We start from the raw sequence: 19,392 nt of genomic DNA, 5'->3' as shown, positions 1-19,392 counted from the left end.
GTCAACCAAGTCAGCGAGCCTGACCACCCAATCTGTTAATCGCCTCTTACGACAAGCATTGGTTGCTAAAGACCAATTCTAACCTGGGTCGTCACATGTTAAACGCTGCAAACTTAAAGGATTTTAGTTTTAGTTTGTTTTGACAATAGTTTGAGTTAAAAATAAAAAACCAGTTGTTGCATTCGTCAGATCATTCTTAGCGTGTTTGTTACGAATGCATCTTACTACAATATAATACATGAATATTTGAATCAACATACTAAAGACATAAGTAATTTGAATAAACTACTACACATTGCTAATTTGGACAGTGTACTCACCTTACATCAGGATCTGCCCAAACTGGTTTCTCCAAAACTTTGGGAGAAGTGTAGTCGACAGGTTCATATATAGAATACTCGGCACTCCACGGCACCTTGTCATCTGGCACTGGGAAGCGTTTCACGTCCTTTGTCCGTGGATATGTCTCAATACGAGCTTTATAGTGAATACTCATGGTTAGGATCCTTATAGTTTGCCGAGAGGCACCGCCCCCTAGAAACCCAGTTAGCTGAAAAATAAGAATTATTGTTATATTTATCATAACTAGGATGGAAAAAGTTTCTTTTTCTTTCCTATCTGATCAGCTGTTATAGCCAGGGCACATGCCTCCTATTAAACATTATCTAAATTTTGTCTTAATTTCTTTCCCTGCAATCTTATTTGTGATAATATTTAAAGAAATGAGGACAATATATTTGAAGTGTACCAATGGCAGATTTATCAGGGCAGAGACCTCTTCTTCACCAACATAATAAAAATGACATCACCTTTAATTGTTTTTTAAAACAACCACCACCTCTCACTATCACACAAAACCAACTCCTCTCCTCATCTTACAAAACATCTATTAACTCTCATAGTTTTCGAGAACAACCAATAACTCTGACCATAACAAATAAAACCAAAACACCTCTCACCATTATACAAAACCAACAACTCTCCCGATCTCACAAAACAACCAACACCTCTCACCATTATACAAAACCAACAACTCTCCCGATCTCACAAAACAACCAACACCTCTCACCATTATACAAAACAACCAACTCTCCCGATCTCACAAAACAACCAACACCTCTCGCCATTATATACAAAACCAACAACTCTCCCGATCTCACAAAACAACCAACACCTCTCACCATTATACAAAACCAACAACTCTCCCGATCTCACAAAACAACCAACACCTCTCAACCAACACCTCTCACCATTATACAAAACCAACAACTCTCAAAACAACGATCTCACAAAACAACCAACACCTCTCACTATTATACAAAACAACCAACACCTCTCACAACACCTCTCACTATTATACAAAAAACAACAACTCTCCCGATCTCACAAAACAACCAATACCTCTCACACCATTATACCATTATACAAAACCAAAACAACCAACACAACACCTCTCACCATTATACCAACATACAAAACAACCAACACCTCTCACCATTATACAAAACCAACAACTCTCCTGATTTCACAAAACAACCAACACCTCTCACTATTTTACAGAACAATCATTAACCCTCCATTCTTACACAACAACCAACACCTCTTGTAAAAAAGTTCTTATAAAACAGTTCCCCATTCAACTATCTGTAACTATATGGTATATCTAGACAAAAATGGTGATACAACATTATTCTTCACTTCATTCACTCACTGTGACCTTCTGGTGACCTTGACCTGATATTTGCATCAGGAAACTAAAATTATTCCAATCAGAAACCCCATCCTAAAGACGATGTATGTCAGTGAATGTTGTATTATGTCTAAATCAGCAATATTTCAGCAATACTAGCAGGGCCAGCAATAAAATAAACCTGGGCCAAACACATGCTGCTGTTTACGGTGCAGGGCCCCGTTCCTCAAAGCGATCGTAGCGCTACGACGGTCGTAAGTCTATGTTAAAGTATGGGAGTTACGACTGTCGTAGCGCTACGATTGCTTTGAGGAACGGCACCCAGTTGACCACCATGTTGTGATTTAATGAATATTTTGCAACATTTACAAAATCATGCAGAAACTGTAATAGATTTTCAACAACCATGACATGAAGTATTCATAGCAAAGGGAATGTACCAAAAACCATGCAATCACAATTTTGAGAGTTGAGCCAACTGGAAACTTCAACATGCATGCAGTATAGTGTCGCCATCCCTGTGTCTGTCAAAAGGCTAACATTAGCAGCACCTCATGTCAAGTGAGTTCAGTTTAACAAAGCTCCGAGTAGTACTTCAGCTGTATCACATCATGTCTGCTTATTTAGAAAACAAAACAAGAAGTGACGCTAGGGACTTACAGGGATTGGGATAGAGAACTTTGAAAAAGGGCCATTTTCAGGATTATTAGCCATTTTCTGAATTTAGAATAGGCCCAAACCCTTGTATCAATGGTAAACTTCAACATTTTAATGGGCCATTTTTTATTCTAATGTGCAAATGGCCAATGGCCCATGCCTTTCCCAATATGTAAATAATTAGAGAAATCCTCGGTTCCAGACAACCACAAAATGACAAGTGAAAAAGGAATTGGCAGGGAAGAGGCTTTTTCTTCTAGACAACTGTAGTTCCACACAGTGTGCAAAATAGTTTCCAAATTTTGCTAGCCAGTCAGGCTAGCTATCCCTGAAACTTACTAGCCCACAAAATAATTCACAAGCCCGAAATTTGATTATGGAAACTAAGCAAAAGATTAAAATAATAGATGAGAATAAGATATTGTCGGTATGACACAGGTTTCGTTATTAAGCTGCTGATATGATGAATATTTTATCAGGCCATAATCTTGTATGATTTAAAAGTGTATTATATCTAAACAAGTCAGAGAGAGTGGTATATTTACAAAATGACCCCCATGAAAATTCATTAGCCAGTCGGGCCAGTGATTGTGGAGATTTACTGGCCCGATTTGAGTTTTACTAGCCACAAGCTAGCTGGCCTGGTTCGATTCCCCACATGGGTACAATGTGTCAAGCCCATTTCTGGTGTCCTCCGCCATAATATTGCTGGAATTTGCTAAAAGCGGTGGGTGTAAAAACATATTCATGTACACTTTATAAGTGACATACATATTATGTAACTCATAGTAAAGATACATGATCTCACATTCTCTGTCAAGACCTTGTGTTGCAATCATACATTTAAGAGGACTGTTAGGCCAGAATAAACAATTATCCCCAATTTCATCCCTACCAAATAAGTAGTCAAAGGTAAAAGATCTAATTATCAATATATTGTGGCCTCACAATCCAGTTGGGTAAGAAATCAGGACTGACTGAGTTTGGCTTTACGCCCGCTTTTAGCAATATTCCAGCAACATCACGGCGGGGAACACCAGAAATGGGCTTCAATTGTGCCCATGTGGGGATTCGAACCCGGGTCTTCGGCGTGACGAGCCAACGCTTTAAACATTTGGCTACCCCACCGCCAAAGAAATCAGGAGAAAATCAAACATGCAAAGTTGAAAATCCTTTTGTAAAAAATAAATATTGAAGAAGAAAACACCAAAAAGTTTCAAACACCAAAGATGAGAATTATAAATTCCATGCTGTATACCAACCTTGATATTGAGATAGTTAACTTTGGAACGCACAAGGCTTGGGTAATACAAGAAGATGAGAGCTGGCGCCAGCTAGCAGCACTCCACACACCCATACCATCAAAGTACACTGATTAAACTGGCGCAAGGTATTGAGCTCCTCTGAAATATACAGGCATTATCTTCCATCAGCTGGGAAAGCTAGACTCTGATTGGCAGAAGTTAAAAATTACAACAAGCATTGGTTGCTGAAGACCAATCAAACCAATCGTCATACCTTCAGTTCTACAGAACATCCGTTGGTCAGATTGTGTTACATATAAATGATTTAAATCACTGTTGTACAAAGGTTCCGTGACATGGAACATCTATGTTTGACACAATCTTTCCTAAATATCATTAAAACAAGGAAGCATTTTAGGCTACTCTTGTAGCTTATGGTTTTGAGTTATTAGGTATTTTAGGCTATTCTTGTAGCTTATTCTGACTGTCAAAAATCAGAAGGCACAATTATCTTGATGCAAACATTTATTTCATGTATATTCTTTTAGCTTTATTCGTATTGTTTGTAATGACCAATGGTCAGCATGGTTAGTGTTTTTAGTTAGTTGGTTGATCTTAGCATATTTAAATGTTGCAACTCAGTTTTCTCAGCCATTGAGAATTTACTGACATATTATCAGCCTAAATCATATTTCAATATAGTTTTACTTCCTTTAGACCAAACTATTTGTTGATTGGTTTCTTGTATTATATTCAATATTCCAGCTATATGGCGGCGGCTGTAAATAATCGAGTCTGGGCCAGACAATCCAGTGATCAACAGCATGAGCATCGATCTACGCATCTGAGATATGATGACATGTGTCAACCAAGTCAGCAAGTCTGACCCCCTGATCCTGTCAGTTGCTTCTTACAACAAGCATGAGTTGTGAAGACCAATTCTAACCCGGCTCTTCATGGGTCTCCACAAACTACTGTTGCTAAGGATCAATTCTAACCCGGCTCTTCATGGGTCTCCACAAACTACTGTTGCTAAGAATCAATTCTAGCCCAGGATCCTCATCAAGTACTACTTCAGGTCCCGAATAGCATCAAACCCTCTGCCAAATTTGGCAGATTCGCCAACGGTCTGATAGAAGTCTACAACCCACCTGCCCCAGTGTCCAACTGTATATTTCACAATGACTTTGACTGAAGTTGTTATATGTGACATGTGACACTTGCTTCTAAATCTTATGTTTGTTAATGATTTCAATGCCAATTATAAGAAATGTTAAATCTGAAATGTGTGTCTAATTTTATTCTATTGGTCCTGTGAATTTTCAATGGGTCAGACAGAAATCTGAAACTTACAGGACCTAATGTCCTGTTACTTTGAAACACCATTTGTAAACACCGCTACTTAAGTACAGAGCATAATATGTACATACTATAAATCGCTGGAGTCAGATTTGAATGTTTATCATCAATATATGAGCGGCAAATCGTGAATCAAGCTGTCAAAATCATATCTGACCGTACTCACTACTTAAATTCGGAATACAACCTCCTCCCTTCAGGCCGCTGCTACAAAGTTCCAATTGTGAAAACTAAGAGAGCCCGTACATCCTTTATTCCAAGTACCATATCTCTCTTAAACAAATGTGAAGATACCTAAATCAAAGAATTTATGTAAATATGTTTGGTATCTCTCTAATGTGTCAGTAGCTCTGCTGATGTAACACAAATTCCTGAAAAGGCATTAAAGTATTATTCTATTCTATTCTATACTATCCACAACTACTGGGAAAATATATAAATGGAGAAGAGTCATGAATGTAACATAATACAGAAGATGACATTGCTAAACTTTCTCCCCTTTCTGTTGACCATTAAAGATGGATACATACAGCTACTTTCTAGACGAGGTTTTTGATTGAAGTCAATAGACCACTAAGTTAGTCAAATATCAAATATCATTGTAAATATAACCATAGCTTAGTCAATATTGTTATCTGCAAGAAACAAGTTATATTTTATGGGATCAACTAGAGAACATGTTGACATAAGTTTTATCTTCTTTCTGTGGGTCTACCTGTGAGCCAGTTGACAATACACAATATATCATTGTTTGGATTTTCGAATACAAAATTTGAAGCTATATTGTCAAGTAAAAGGATTAAGAATCTTCTGTATTTCAGAGGCCCAGATAAGCTGCGTATCCGGGAAAAATAACCGAGAGGTACACATAGAAAATTTCAAATTACGCATTGAAAAATAATTGTTGCGTACCAATTACGCATTTATAATGTTAGATACACAAAAATTTTAAAACAAATGAGTACAGAATATATTTATAAAAATCGCTCGCGTAATAAAAAAGACATCGATTGCTATCAAGTTGTACTGTTAGTATAGGACTAGTGTTGTACTGTCAGTATAGGATGAGTGATTTTTCATGAAATCATTTCCATTATATTTAAGTTGGTTTTGATTAGGTATGACATAAGGCAGAACATACCTGCTTAGTAAACTTACTCAGTCACATAATACTTAGGTGAGTAAAATGACTGAAATACGCACATATTTGAAAGCAGTGGGTAACGGAAAATGAAATACCCACTCAACATTCATAATACCCAGTCTAAAAAATACAGTGGGTACAGTACCCACATGAGCTAAATCTTATCTGGAGCTCTGGTATTTTAATGTTTTTCTTAATTATGGTAATAATACATATAATTAAATGAAACACTGAAATTACGAAATTACACAAACTAGGGCTGCAACGAATTCACTATATGGTGAATACGATATGTATCACGAATACTGGGTAAAAATACGAATAATTATTCACGAATACATTATTGTAGTTAAGTGATTTTGCACAATATGGACACCCATGTTGACAGTGTTAATTTATCATGGCATTAACCAGTGATCTCATGACACGCAAATTTGGTATGTAATAGTTATAGTTGACAGTACCATGTGCGGTCTTGGCAAATTACCATGACTTGCGCTACTGCAAGGCTAGTACATATTCCATTCTTGCATATCTCACTTTGACAAAAGGACATAAGGGTTCAAGTAAAACATGCTTCCTTAAAAGAAATAGTAAATATTCGTTAATATTCGGTTCTGGTGACAACGAATAACGAGATGAATTCATGAAGGGCTACGATTCGATTCCCCAAATATGCCAGTGAATCATAACAGCCTTAATACAAACCTTTTCAGAAAGATACTATTGGTGAAGTAACTGACATACAGAAAACAGTGGTTGTAATGGACCAAAAGAGGACACACATGTGGTTCGTTATCACCATAGTTCTTTATACAAATTTTGACTAAAATATACAAGTGACAGGGACAAAAACTAAACCAGTTTGTTATATATGTCAGTTCATTATAAGCGTGCTTATTATAATTGGTGTTTACTCTATTCCATTTCACAAAATGTTGACATGATTTTTTGGGGTTTGACTTGACCCAAAATATTTACCAGACCTACAGTGATATTATACAGGGAAAGACCCTAAACCCCCAAATTTCTACACATCCTGTTTCCTTAAACATTCATAAGACAAAATAATCACTCTGGTCAATGGACTATAATCAAGGTCTACAAGAATTTGCTGTCTAGCAACCTTTGCTTATGCCAATATAAAAACTACATTATGGCCAGGTCTTTGAATGGCATTTAGAAGTGATAGACATAAGGATGAGAATTTCATGGATATCAACTTCTTTATTATGAGGAACACAATGATTTCAGGATGTACTTACTAGTGTTGGGAATTGGTTAAAATTTCATTATTGATGATTGGTTCATTACTACCGATCAATCATCGAAAATAATTGGTTAGCGCGTCATTTACGAAATTTGTTAATGCACATAAAAATATGGAAAAAAAACATGTAGTTCTTTTGGGGTTTCTTGGCAAAATTTCATATCTTTAAAGGATGACTAGTATGTTAGGAACATAAATTTCTTGGAATCTTTAAGATAAATTCAATCATGACTTGAGGCGAGCTTGTAGTGCTTACGAAATATAACAGACAAAACTAACCATGTGAAAAATATTGTTCATGAAAACAAGTGTTCCAGAATTGTTTGTGTTCGATTATGAGAAATTATGATCGATTGCTTGGTCGTTTAGTCACTACGACCAATCTTCGATTATTTAAATTAATCGGACCACCACTAGTACTTACTCCTTCATCAGGTGAATGAAGGAGTAAGCATATACACCAAAACGTTAAATAAAGTTGATATCCATAAACCTCTCTTCCTTACATTATGGTATACTCAAAATGAAACATTCAGGATGGTAGACTTGAAGTTTTGGCACAAACTGCTAAACCTGTACCACAAAAGAGGCCTAGCATATATGCTTATGTTGATTCTTATGACAGGGGATTGAACCTCCACAAACAAACCCCTCATCCACTGGGCTATGCAACTGACCCACTATCAAAATAAAAATCACTCAACTATATGTCAGACATGACCTGGTCCTGCAGAGCCTCTTGTCGTGTTTATAGTTATCGAGAACTGTTTTGATCATGTTGACCTAACACCAGTCAGTCAAACACTGGCCTGTCCAGACACCTCCATACAACTCCAGCCAGGGCCAGACTTGTGTTATGTGAAAGCAGGAAGCCAAGCCACCATGTCCGATGACCCCTAGTGTTGTACGCACATCAGGACTTCCTACTGCTTACATTTTAAACATATAGTCTAAAATAATTGCATACTGTGAGTGACAGGGTTGCTATTTCTTAGGGCAAAATATGCGAACTATTAGATTTTCAGCCCTGCCCAGTCACTACAAGATACTGTCATATGACTTCATTTTCTCCAGGTACTACCAACATTTCAGAAAATATTTTTGCACTGCTTCTTTTATCTGGATGACAGAGGTACCATTTTATAGTCATAACAAAGATTCACAATCATCAACAGTTTATTTACACAAGTGCTTGTTAAATGGTCCATGTTTTATTAGCCAGGTGAGTCATTTTATAGGAAATATCATATATTAGGAATGAAAATGTGTATTTGTAAGCCTTTCATAAACATATTTCATATTGCTTCCTTATATCATGAGATTTATAGTTTAATGCATACAATACAGAACCACATGGTGCACCAAAGGTAAATCAAATCTTTATCATATACAGGTAATAATTATTAACAGGTATAATACCTGATCTTTGAGCTACATACAACATCACAGTGGCTATTACAGAGAGAGTTAGTGAGTATGGTTTTATGCAGCTTTTAGCAATATTCCAGCAATATCACAGAGGAGGACACCAAAAATGGGCTTCACACATTGTACCCATACAGAAAGACATACAGGTGAAAAAAATCAGTGGAAAGTAAAAAAAAAGCAGTGTAAAGAGTGCGGTTTTAATTTGACATCAGAATGAATAGAGTAAATATACAGGTCTCAGTTCCTGTAATGTAATGCCTAAAGTAGTTCAAGCTTAACACATATTTTTTTCACTTTAGCCACTTGAGAAACTGAGTTAGAATATTTACCCGTGAAGAACATCCCCATTCAAGACATAGTGCAAATGCTTGTTTGATCAGTGTTGAAAAGGACTCACACATACAGAAACCACTAGTAAGCAAGGATTGTTATGTCATAGTTTTGATCAAGCAAACAGCACATCTATGTACACAGTAGAGCTGCAATGAATTCACTATGAGGTTAGGTGAAATTAGGTTTTACGTCGTGCTTGAGAATATTTCGCTCATATGACGACGTGCAAGCGTGTGTATGTGCGGCTTCTTGTACTAGCCCAGACTTAAGCTGGTTTTATAGTGCTAGCTCACTGAGATACCATGATGCAGTGAAGTATGACTACCCCACTCAGACACATTATACTGACTCCGAGCCGACCAGTCCTTGTTGTACCCATTAATACCAAGAGCCAGGTAGGGACCAACAAGCAGGGCTCCAGAGAAGATTTCAACATCAGAGTATGTACTCCTTATTTAGCACATTTAGAGTACTGAATGGAATTTAATGGTGTATACACTATTGCTATGGTGCATATCTGTTACGTTTCCTAAATTATTTCCTGTCGTATCATGCTTATTTTCTATCCGTACATACGCCGATAAGGCCTTTATCTGGAGCCCTGAACAAGTGCCATATTTTAACGTCTTTTGGTATGACGCGGTCGGGGATTGAGAATTCACTATGAAGTGAACAAGATACATACAGGGTTCGAAATACCCCATATATTAGCGTGCCATGGCACAGTAAATATTGAAATAGCACGGATAAAAAATGGTCTCGTGCCCTTATGGCACGCCTAAAGTCTTAGAGACATAACACACCTCTAGTCATTTGATCCCCCAAACAAAACACGTATGCAAATGACAAACAAGCAGAAACATCTATTGACTTTATAGCCCAGGACATCACTGGAATTATGATGGATGATATAAAGAAATGTGGTTGTTTTTCCATTTGAGTGGTGGAAGTACTGATAGTTCGGTTATTGAAGAGGAAATTGTGTAAGTTAGATATATTGAACAAGTGAACCTGTCACAAAATTCTTAGCTATTAAAGGTGTTGGGAAAGCAGAACAAATGAAGCTAAGAAAGCCATCTTAAACAGAAGACAGGTTACATTTGTTGTTTACTAACAATAAATTTCAAGTGATCATCAACATTGCTACAGTCATTTATTCTAAAAACATGTGGGCACACTTGATTTCTGAAAGGCACATCTAAAATATTTGTCAGGTGCCCTAAGGCACACTTAGAAAAAAATGTATTTCTATCCCTAACATATCATGAATATAGGGTATTGAATACAAATATTTTTATACGAATACAATAACAAGTGAGCAGCTGATCTATTATTCATGTTATTCATTATATTCAGTGAAACAATAACAAACTATATTACATGACAGTTTTGACTATGTTGACACTGTAATTTATCACAACAATGGACAGTGACCTCATTGATGTCAAATCATTTTGGTTAGTTGGTTTGTTATTTAACACCACACTCAGCAATATTCCAGCTATATGGTGGCGGTCTGTAAATAATCGAGTCTGGACCAGACAATCCAGTGATCAACATCATGAGCATCCATCTACGCAACTGGGATACGATGATATATGTGAACCAAGTCAGCGAGTCTGACCACCCGATCCGATGACATGGGTTACTGAAAACCAATTCTAGCCCGGATCTTCACGGGTCAAATCGACCGGTTATCTTGTCTAACCTGTTATACCACCCGCATGATCCTGTTGGACGCCCAAGTCAAATCTCTTATGACAAGCATGGGTTACTGAAAACCAATTCTAGCCCGGATCTTCACGGGTCAAATCAAACGTATAAGAGTGTTGACGGTTATCTTGTCTGACCTGGTTATACCCCATATTTATTGCACATTAAGGATTGGATGATGGATTCAAGTGAAAAATATTCTTTTTTAAAACATTGTCAATATTTGATTCTAGTGATCATGAATAAAGAAAGGAATTCATGAAGGGATACAGTTTGATTCACTGAATATGTGAGTTAATTGTAACAGCCCTCGTACAGATCCTACTGGGACCATCTGCATATTTAGGGGATCAAGTTATCAAGTTTAAAGGATTAGTTAATTACACTACCCATCACATGACAAAACATAACATGCCTGCAGTACAACAATATTATTGCTGAAAATCTAAAAATTAGTTTAGTGTGTCCCTAACAGATGATGTTTTATCATGTTAGCCACACATGCACTAAGCTACCCAGAGAGGGTGGGGCCTGAATGGAGATTGGCAGGGGTCTGGTGAAGAACATGTCAACTGACCTTCAAAGTCTCAGCATCAAAGGTCAGGTTCTTTCTACTAAAAATAATCTTGGACCATCATGTTTACAGGTTAGTGAACCCATGTGAAGTATTCCGATGAAATTTGACCATCTAGTCATGCTGATATTAATTCGAAATATCTTTTTCAAACCTTTTTTAATGACACTGAGATGAAAAAACAAACTTATCTCCTTTAGGAAAAAGACCCATATGCATATAGCTGTATACTTGGCACATGTCAGTTACCATAGTTACAAATGTACTGTTTGACCTGTAGTAGGTGTGGTCTGCAGGAACTGTTTATTTCATTATCAACATGTTCAACTAGGCAGAAAAGATCATTAAGTTCACTGTGCACTTGATTTTCATTAAAATCCTTGAGTGAGTGAGTGAGTGAGTGAGTGAGTGAGTGAGTGAGTGAGTGAGTGAGTGAGTGAGTGAGTGAGTGAGTGAGTGAGTGAGTGAGTGAGTGAGTGAGTGAGTGAGAGAGTGAGTGAGTGAGTGAGTGAGTATAGCTTTTACACCGCTTTTAGCAATATTCCAGCCAAATAACCACTAGGCTACCCCATCGCCCCTTCTGTACAAGTGAGTTGTATATAATACAGATTGGTATCTCAACTTCCCATCACGTGTGTTATTACTGTACCACAGATGTTTTACACACAAACAGCATCAACAGTAGATACACTATACCCAGCCATTAGAAAACAGCTGTCATGAACAGCTACTTCGACTGTGTATGATGAACTGCATAGATAGGCTTGTGACTGGACGAGCCACTAGACTTCAGCATTCAAATCTGAGCAAGGAGAAAGGTTATCTCTGACATTTTTACTATTTTGTATAAACTAAAATTATTTAATTACATTCAATAAATTATCAACCTGCATATGGCACAACATTTCACTGGGTTATTTTGAGCGTCCAAGCAGGACATAAATTTAACGACATTGCAGGCTTTGTTGTAGGAAGCGGATGCAACATTGGCTAGACCTAATGCATGTTTCGTTTCATTTCAGGATATATGAAAGCAAAATATTAGCAAGCACATTATCCCTGTAAAGATTCTTGTAATCTATGTTTGTTATTCCTCAAATATTCCTAATTAAGTTTCTTAGATCAATATCTAGTTACACTTAAGTTTGTTATTTCATGCTGTGCTTGATAAATACTGAGTGAGTGAGTGAGTGAGTGAGGTTAGTTTTATGCCGCACTCAGCAATATTCCAGCTATATGGCGGCGGTCTGTAAATAATCGAGTCTGGACCAGATAATCCAGTGATCAACAACATGAACATCGTTCTATGCAACTGGGATACGATGTGTCAACCCAGTCAGCGAGCCTGACCACCCGATCCCGTTAGTCGCCTCTTACGACAAGCATGAGTTACTGATCAATTCTAACCCGGATCTTCATTATACTTATGACCAAAGGAATAACTGGTGTATATATATATATATTTTTTTTGAGTGGCATTCTAGAAGTTGGTGGTATAGAGATGACAAAATTTTATTGATGATCAACTTCTTTATTTTGACAATGGCGACTTTTCGGAATAGATTTTTATACTGTTTTCAGAATCTAAATAAAAATGTTGCCATTGTCAAAGGAAAGAAGTTGATCATCCAAAATAGTCACACCTGGTATATTGCATCATTTTGGGGCGATTTTAGTGGTTATAAATGGACTATTTTCAGTTGTTCTTAGCAGGTCTTTTATGAATCGAAAAGAAAGACATTTAACTCAAACAGTTTTCAAATAACTCTCTCATGGACTGATACCCTTTTTGTCTGTGTATGTGCCAACACATCATTTGTTCCAAAATAAGGGGGCTGTGGGGTAGCCTAGTGGTTAAAGCGTTCGCTCGTCACGCCGAAGACCCGGGTTCGAATCCCCACATGGGTACATTGTGTGATGCTCATTTCTGGTGTCCCCCGCTGTGATATTGCTGGAATATTGCTAAAAGCGGCGTAAAACCAAACTCAGTCAGTCAGTCAGTAAAACCAAACTCACTAACTCCAAAATAAGGTCAAATGAATAAAAAGAAACTTTCATATTTCAACTGGGTGTTGGAGGATTTGTACAGGTTTCATCTTTATCGCTATGCTTAATGTTTCTACCAGATATTAATAACATGGCCTACTGGTCTATTCACTGTATTCGTTGACATGAACAAACACTAATTACCTAAATATCAGCTCTAATTGTGTGGTCATGTCAAACAGTTGACTCCATGACCATTATAAAATGCCCAATACCTCTGAACGACTCTGAGGCTGTTTTGTAACAAACAGTTGTCATCCATCAATATTTCATTACAAAGTAATGGCTATTGACACCTATTTACAAATAAAACAGCTGTTGGCTACATTTAAATTTATCCCAAGCATTATGCCACATAAGGCCACTCTAAGTGTGTCCATTATTTTACAAGTTCATCTCTTGTGATTCTAGATCAATAAAACACCACCAGCTGTTCCATGTCACTATGCTCCTTTGAGTGTTTCTCCCAATATGCCCCTCCATACAGGACTCTGGGTTAGAATTTGTTTTCAGCAACCAATTTTGTTGTACACGGAAATTAAATTATTGCAAGTAAATCTGGTGTTGACTACTTTGGTGACTTGCTCGTTTGCTTGCCATTGTACCCTGAAACTGCTGCTCATGACATTGATCACTGGTTTGGTTTGTGGGGAATTGAACCAGGTGTTCAGTTTGACGACCAATCACTTTAACCACTAGGCTACCACAGCCCTCACATAACTTGAACATTGCTGAGTCCACCATTGAAGAAAAGTTGGCATTGTTTTAATCTGATTTTGGCAATATCACAGGACGAGAAAGCAGAAATCTGGACAAGACAATCCAGAAATCAACAGCATGAACATCAATCTACACAACTGGGATACAATGACATGTGGCAACCCAGTTAGCAGGCCTGACCACCAGATCCCATTAGTCGCCACTTACGACAAGCATGAGTTACTGAAGATCAATGGACCTTCAAAGGCAGGGGAAGAGAGAATTCTGAAATTATACTTTCCTTTATAATTACTGAGAGTTGAACAATGGATAAAGATCAGTAATAAAGTTGTAGTGAAAATTTAAAGAACACTAACATTGTTTGAGTATACATGTACATATATATATGCGCAGAGTGTATAGTACCTTTATAGTACCATAACTGTCTTTCCTTGTTGTTTTATGCCTTATTCCAGCAACCTGTAAATAACTGAATCTGGACCAGAAAACAAGGCTATTATCTGAATAGATTCATGCCGTCAGCTCAGATGGCATCCGATCAACCAAGTCACCGAGTCTGGTCAACTCTTACAAACAACATACTTTCCTAGGGACCTATTCTAACTCAGAACCTGACTGTAAAAAATATGGATATTTCTAACATGCCCATAAAACAGAGACAATCCCTAACACTTTTGTACATGCAGAAAGGAATAGGCTATTATCTATCTCAATGAAGATGCAGGGCCCAAATGTCAATAATTACAACTGCTTATTATCCAGCTTTGGTGAAATGACATTTACTCGGTTTGATGATGGATAAAAATACTTGTGGAGTTAAGACACATATACTCAAAAGGATAGACATCTATTCCAAAAGGACAAACCTAAACATCTTTAATACAAGTGCACTGTGGCACACTTTCAAAATTGCGAAGAATGCAATGCACAAAATGACTGCAACAGGTTTTCCTGCAAGAAACATTTCAGCATATAAAAAGTTTTGTATAATACATACTTCTTGTGGAGAAACTCTTGCTTAGTTCTATCATAGATCTTTGGGGATGGAATAACTGGAACAAACATGTGCAATAACCAACGGCAACAGCAGAACAAACAACAGCACCAGCCTTAAACGACACTGCTGTAAATGGTTGTCCATTTCCTACTGTCATATAAAATGCAGGAGCGATTACCTCATTAAAGCTTATAGCAGTAAGCAATTACACTGATCAATACAGCGGTGTCCTCACATGAGATAAACAGGAACAGGTCAGCTTTAATCACAGGAAGCCTGACGCATTGTCTGTAATTCCATGATCTAAGAATGGCACCATATCACTACAGAGTTAGTGTCCATTATACTAACTGTCACTGGGATGTCATGTTTAACATTTACTTCATGTGGCACATAGGCAAGGTATGTGTTGTAATTACAATCTGGTCTTGTTTTACGAGTACTTCTATAATTATACAGATTTTGTAGACATTAACAGTCATCACAGTTAAGGCCTTTTTAGCACTTTTCAAAGTCCCTTCAACAATTTTATGGAACTGTAGAAACATATAACATATACATGGTTGGTCAGATGTGGGACTGACCATCAGAGGGAAAGAACTCTTAGCTACATCGCTGCACTGGGAAAGTTTTGCTTCGCAATGGAGATAAACACCCACTGTAATTGCAGGGTATTTCTATTATGTATTAGTTTCCTGTAAAATCATAACATGACAGCTTTTAGGCCTTTGTAGGGAAAATCACTGGCAATTTGGGCTTTTTCAAGGCCAAAACGAATTTAGGTCCTTTTAGGGTAAAATGTCCATTTCAGGCTTTTTTAAGCCTGTGCGAACCCTGTTGTAGGTTACAACAAATGTCAAATGACTTTTGCATCACAATAATGAATGCATATATCATATCAAATCACGATGAAAGGCTTGTACATTGCCTGTACATGTCATCAAAACTACAAGACTTCATGTAATCAAGTCAAACTCAACAGGAGTCATAACTGCAGTCGCAACTTTATCCACTTGTGTGAAGGCCAGAGCCTCAAAGAATTCTATATGATGTTATAACTAAAACATAAGCTTCCCTAACACAAGTCCATGCAGTAACTGTAAACTCTAATCAAAAATGATGGTAAGACTGGAATGTCATTCTCACAGAGAGCATTGACAAATAAAGACACTGCATCTATAACACACAAACACAGTTTCAAACCATATTGGGGCATCCCCAGGTTTTCCTCGACCGACAAAATTAGGGGTCCATACATGACTTTCACCTTCAAATTTCAAGGGTCCTCACAGGAGTGTGAGTGAGTGAGTGAGTATGGTTTTAAGCTGCTTTTAGCAATATTCCAACAATATCGCACCAGGGGACACCAGAAATGGGCTTCACATATTGTACCCATGTGTGGAATCGAACCCGGGTCTTTGGTCAGACGAGCAAACGCCTTAACCACTAAGCTACCCCACTGCCCCTGTCCTTACAAGATATATAAGGGCCCTTTTAACTAATGAAAAAGTATAGTTTACTGTACTATAAGATTTATTAATTACTTTAATTACAGAAACTTTATACTTTTTTTTGAATAGTTAATATTTTTGTGCATCCCTGGAGAAGAAATGTTCTGCATCCATTCTATACATTTGTGTGTATTGTATCACATTAAACCCTGATCCCCAAATGGATAAAAAGATGATGATCTAAAAAAAATTAAAAACCAGAAATGAAACTTCGATCGATTGATTTGTAGCAATGTTCCAACAACTTCACAAAGGGAGGATCCAGAATGGGCTTCACGCCTTACCCAATACATTGACTCAACAGTAAAACTACCACACAAGGAACAGCATTTCACAGAGCTCAGACTGCCAGATGACTCACTTATATCAGCAACAGCATTTCACAGACACCTCCTAAAGAGTCACCCACATCAGCAACAGCATTTCACAGACACCTCCTAAAGATTCACTTAGCCAAAGAAAAAAAAATGTTGTGGTTCCATTACACCTCTATAAAATTCAGGGTAGGTAGTAAAGTACAAACTAATGACAGATTTATCAGTGTGTAATTGTTTATTCAATCAAGCTTGAGACCTTCATGTCGACTTTCTCTATCAGACTGATGTCCATCGGTGCCGGGAAAATACAATGGTACCTGAAAGCTCTTTTTTATTCATACTGATTTTAAAAAATAGGGTCGGCACCTGAATTCAAGGACAGTTGAGTAATCTAAACCACAACATTTTTTTTAGGCCTTACTTCAGCAACAGCATTTCACAAACACTGCCTAAAGTCTCACTTACATCAGTAAAAGCATTTCAGACACTACATAAACAGTTACATATCCCAACACGAGCTGAATTCGACGTTCTGGTGATTTCGACGATTGCATTGCACGCGCTATATCGGGGGAGTACGTATGCGTGTGTGCGATCGGAGTGCACGTGAGAAGTTTTATTGACAATGGAAATCGGGAAGTAAAGTTATATAAAAAGCAAACAAACATCAATATTATTTACCCGAGATAGTTAATACCACTTCAGATGCAAAACCAGTTGCCTTTATAACAAAAAATAGCAAGCCAAAATTCAGTAAGATCAGTCGTCTGCTGGTGACAGGCAATATATAAATAGGAAGCCACGTGATCACAACACTCCCTCGCAGTGCAGAGCAAAAAGTATGGCTCATCGTCGAAAACCCATACAAAATACCCGGATGTTACGAGCGGCCACTGTTTCGCCGATATGATGTCATCAAAGCTATTTTTGTAGGAAATACTTGATATTTTTGTGTGACTGAAATAGATGAATATATCCTTTATCACTCGAGGTTAGTAAAACAAAAACTTTAAATGTAATTAGAGATAAAAATTACGTTTGTTGTCTTACATCGTCGAAAACTCCTGACACCGGCATATATCAGCAGCAACACTTCACAGACACTGCCTCAACACTCTATAATGTCAGATGCAGTGAGTTCATCATGATCCATGAATGCCATATACAGATACATCAAACTGTGGGTCAACACACTGACATAATCTGCCATTTGGTACAAGACGAGGATATATTTATGAAACATAGTAGATAAGAAGTTATAAGTTATGTATTACAACATTTTACCCTTATAGATTACAACTAAATTTATGACATAAACATAAAAAATAGCTGGTAGCAAGTGTGTAACATGTCAAACACAATCAAAATTTATCACATATTATGACAGGCTTTCTTTGAGAAAAAAAAAGCCACAAAATTCTAATGCACTGAATGATTTATACAAAAACGATTCCACACCTGTAATCGTAGATTAAGATTTGATACGTGGTCAGGGTATTCCAAAACCTCAAATTACAGTTACATGTAGGCTAATTATGGATTCTCGTCGATTGTAAAATTAGTGAGGCTATGATTGTTAAACGAAAGCATCTAGCAACACCAACACCTTAAAAGTGGGCGTGGCCATCAACGTGATTGCCAAATTATTCATGCGATCAATGAACAGAAAAGCGTCATCTAATGATTTAAAAAGAGGATAATCAAATAAATCGAACGAAACTAGTTGACAAACATAGTAACACATGCGGAACAGACAATTCCAGATATCCACAGGATTAGACATACCACAGGAATTAGCATCCACTTATTGAGTGATCAGCACAGGCAGTAGCGTCTCAATATTTCGTCCGGGCAACGGAATCGGGCACTTGTTTCACCAACTTACGATGCTATAGACGTCAGGTAACTATCTTTAGTATCAGGACCTGTTACCATATGTGTATTAAACATGTGAACGAGATGACGTACCACTCAATTACCTCAATATCATCAAATCCTGTGCGATGCACAAACACGTTTAGAAGCAACAACAACCTTAGCATCTGACGTCATTCCACTTCCGATTGCTAAAGGGAGGCTACTCATCTCGACAGATTTTCTGCTCACCATATCGGATCGCGGAGTAGTCGTTGAGCTCGCGTCGTATTCACTGAATGTTTTGTTTTGTATTGGTAAGATTGGTATCATATCTGATTTTTTTCCGGCATTCCAACCATTAAAAAACATATCTTAGGGAAATGAGGACTGTTTCCAATTACAAAACAAAAGAGTTTAGATCCACATTTTCACTTAAATTAATATACGACTCATACTTCACTCAGTTTTCTGGATCCGAAAAATAGAATCCAATCAGTCATAATTGGCGAACAAAATACTGGCTAACACAGGG

The 19,392-nt window shown here is 37.4% G+C and overlaps 1 protein-coding gene across 1 annotated transcript in view; it reads right to left on the bottom strand.

The window, feature by feature from the left end:
* LOC124284755 (ADP-ribose pyrophosphatase, mitochondrial-like) overlaps nucleotides 1–19,060 on the bottom strand; it is a 29,375-nt gene extending 10,315 nt beyond the window's left edge. The window contains 2 exon segments of the mRNA XM_046720858.1: nucleotides 321–550; nucleotides 18,983–19,060. Of these exon segments, the coding sequence (XP_046576814.1) occupies nucleotides 321–550; nucleotides 18,983–19,045 (293 nt within the window). The 5' untranslated portion in view covers nucleotides 19,046–19,060.
* Nucleotides 19,061–19,392: the final 332 nt, after the last annotated feature.

The sequence above is a fragment of the Haliotis rubra genome, unplaced genomic scaffold (genome assembly GCF_003918875.1).
Source record: "Haliotis rubra isolate DU_JTF1 unplaced genomic scaffold, ASM391887v1 Scf344, whole genome shotgun sequence".
NCBI classification, from domain to species: Eukaryota; Metazoa; Mollusca; class Gastropoda; order Lepetellida; family Haliotidae; genus Haliotis; species Haliotis rubra.
Note: the sequence above shows the minus strand (reverse complement) of the source record. Positions and strands in the feature narration are given on the sequence as shown.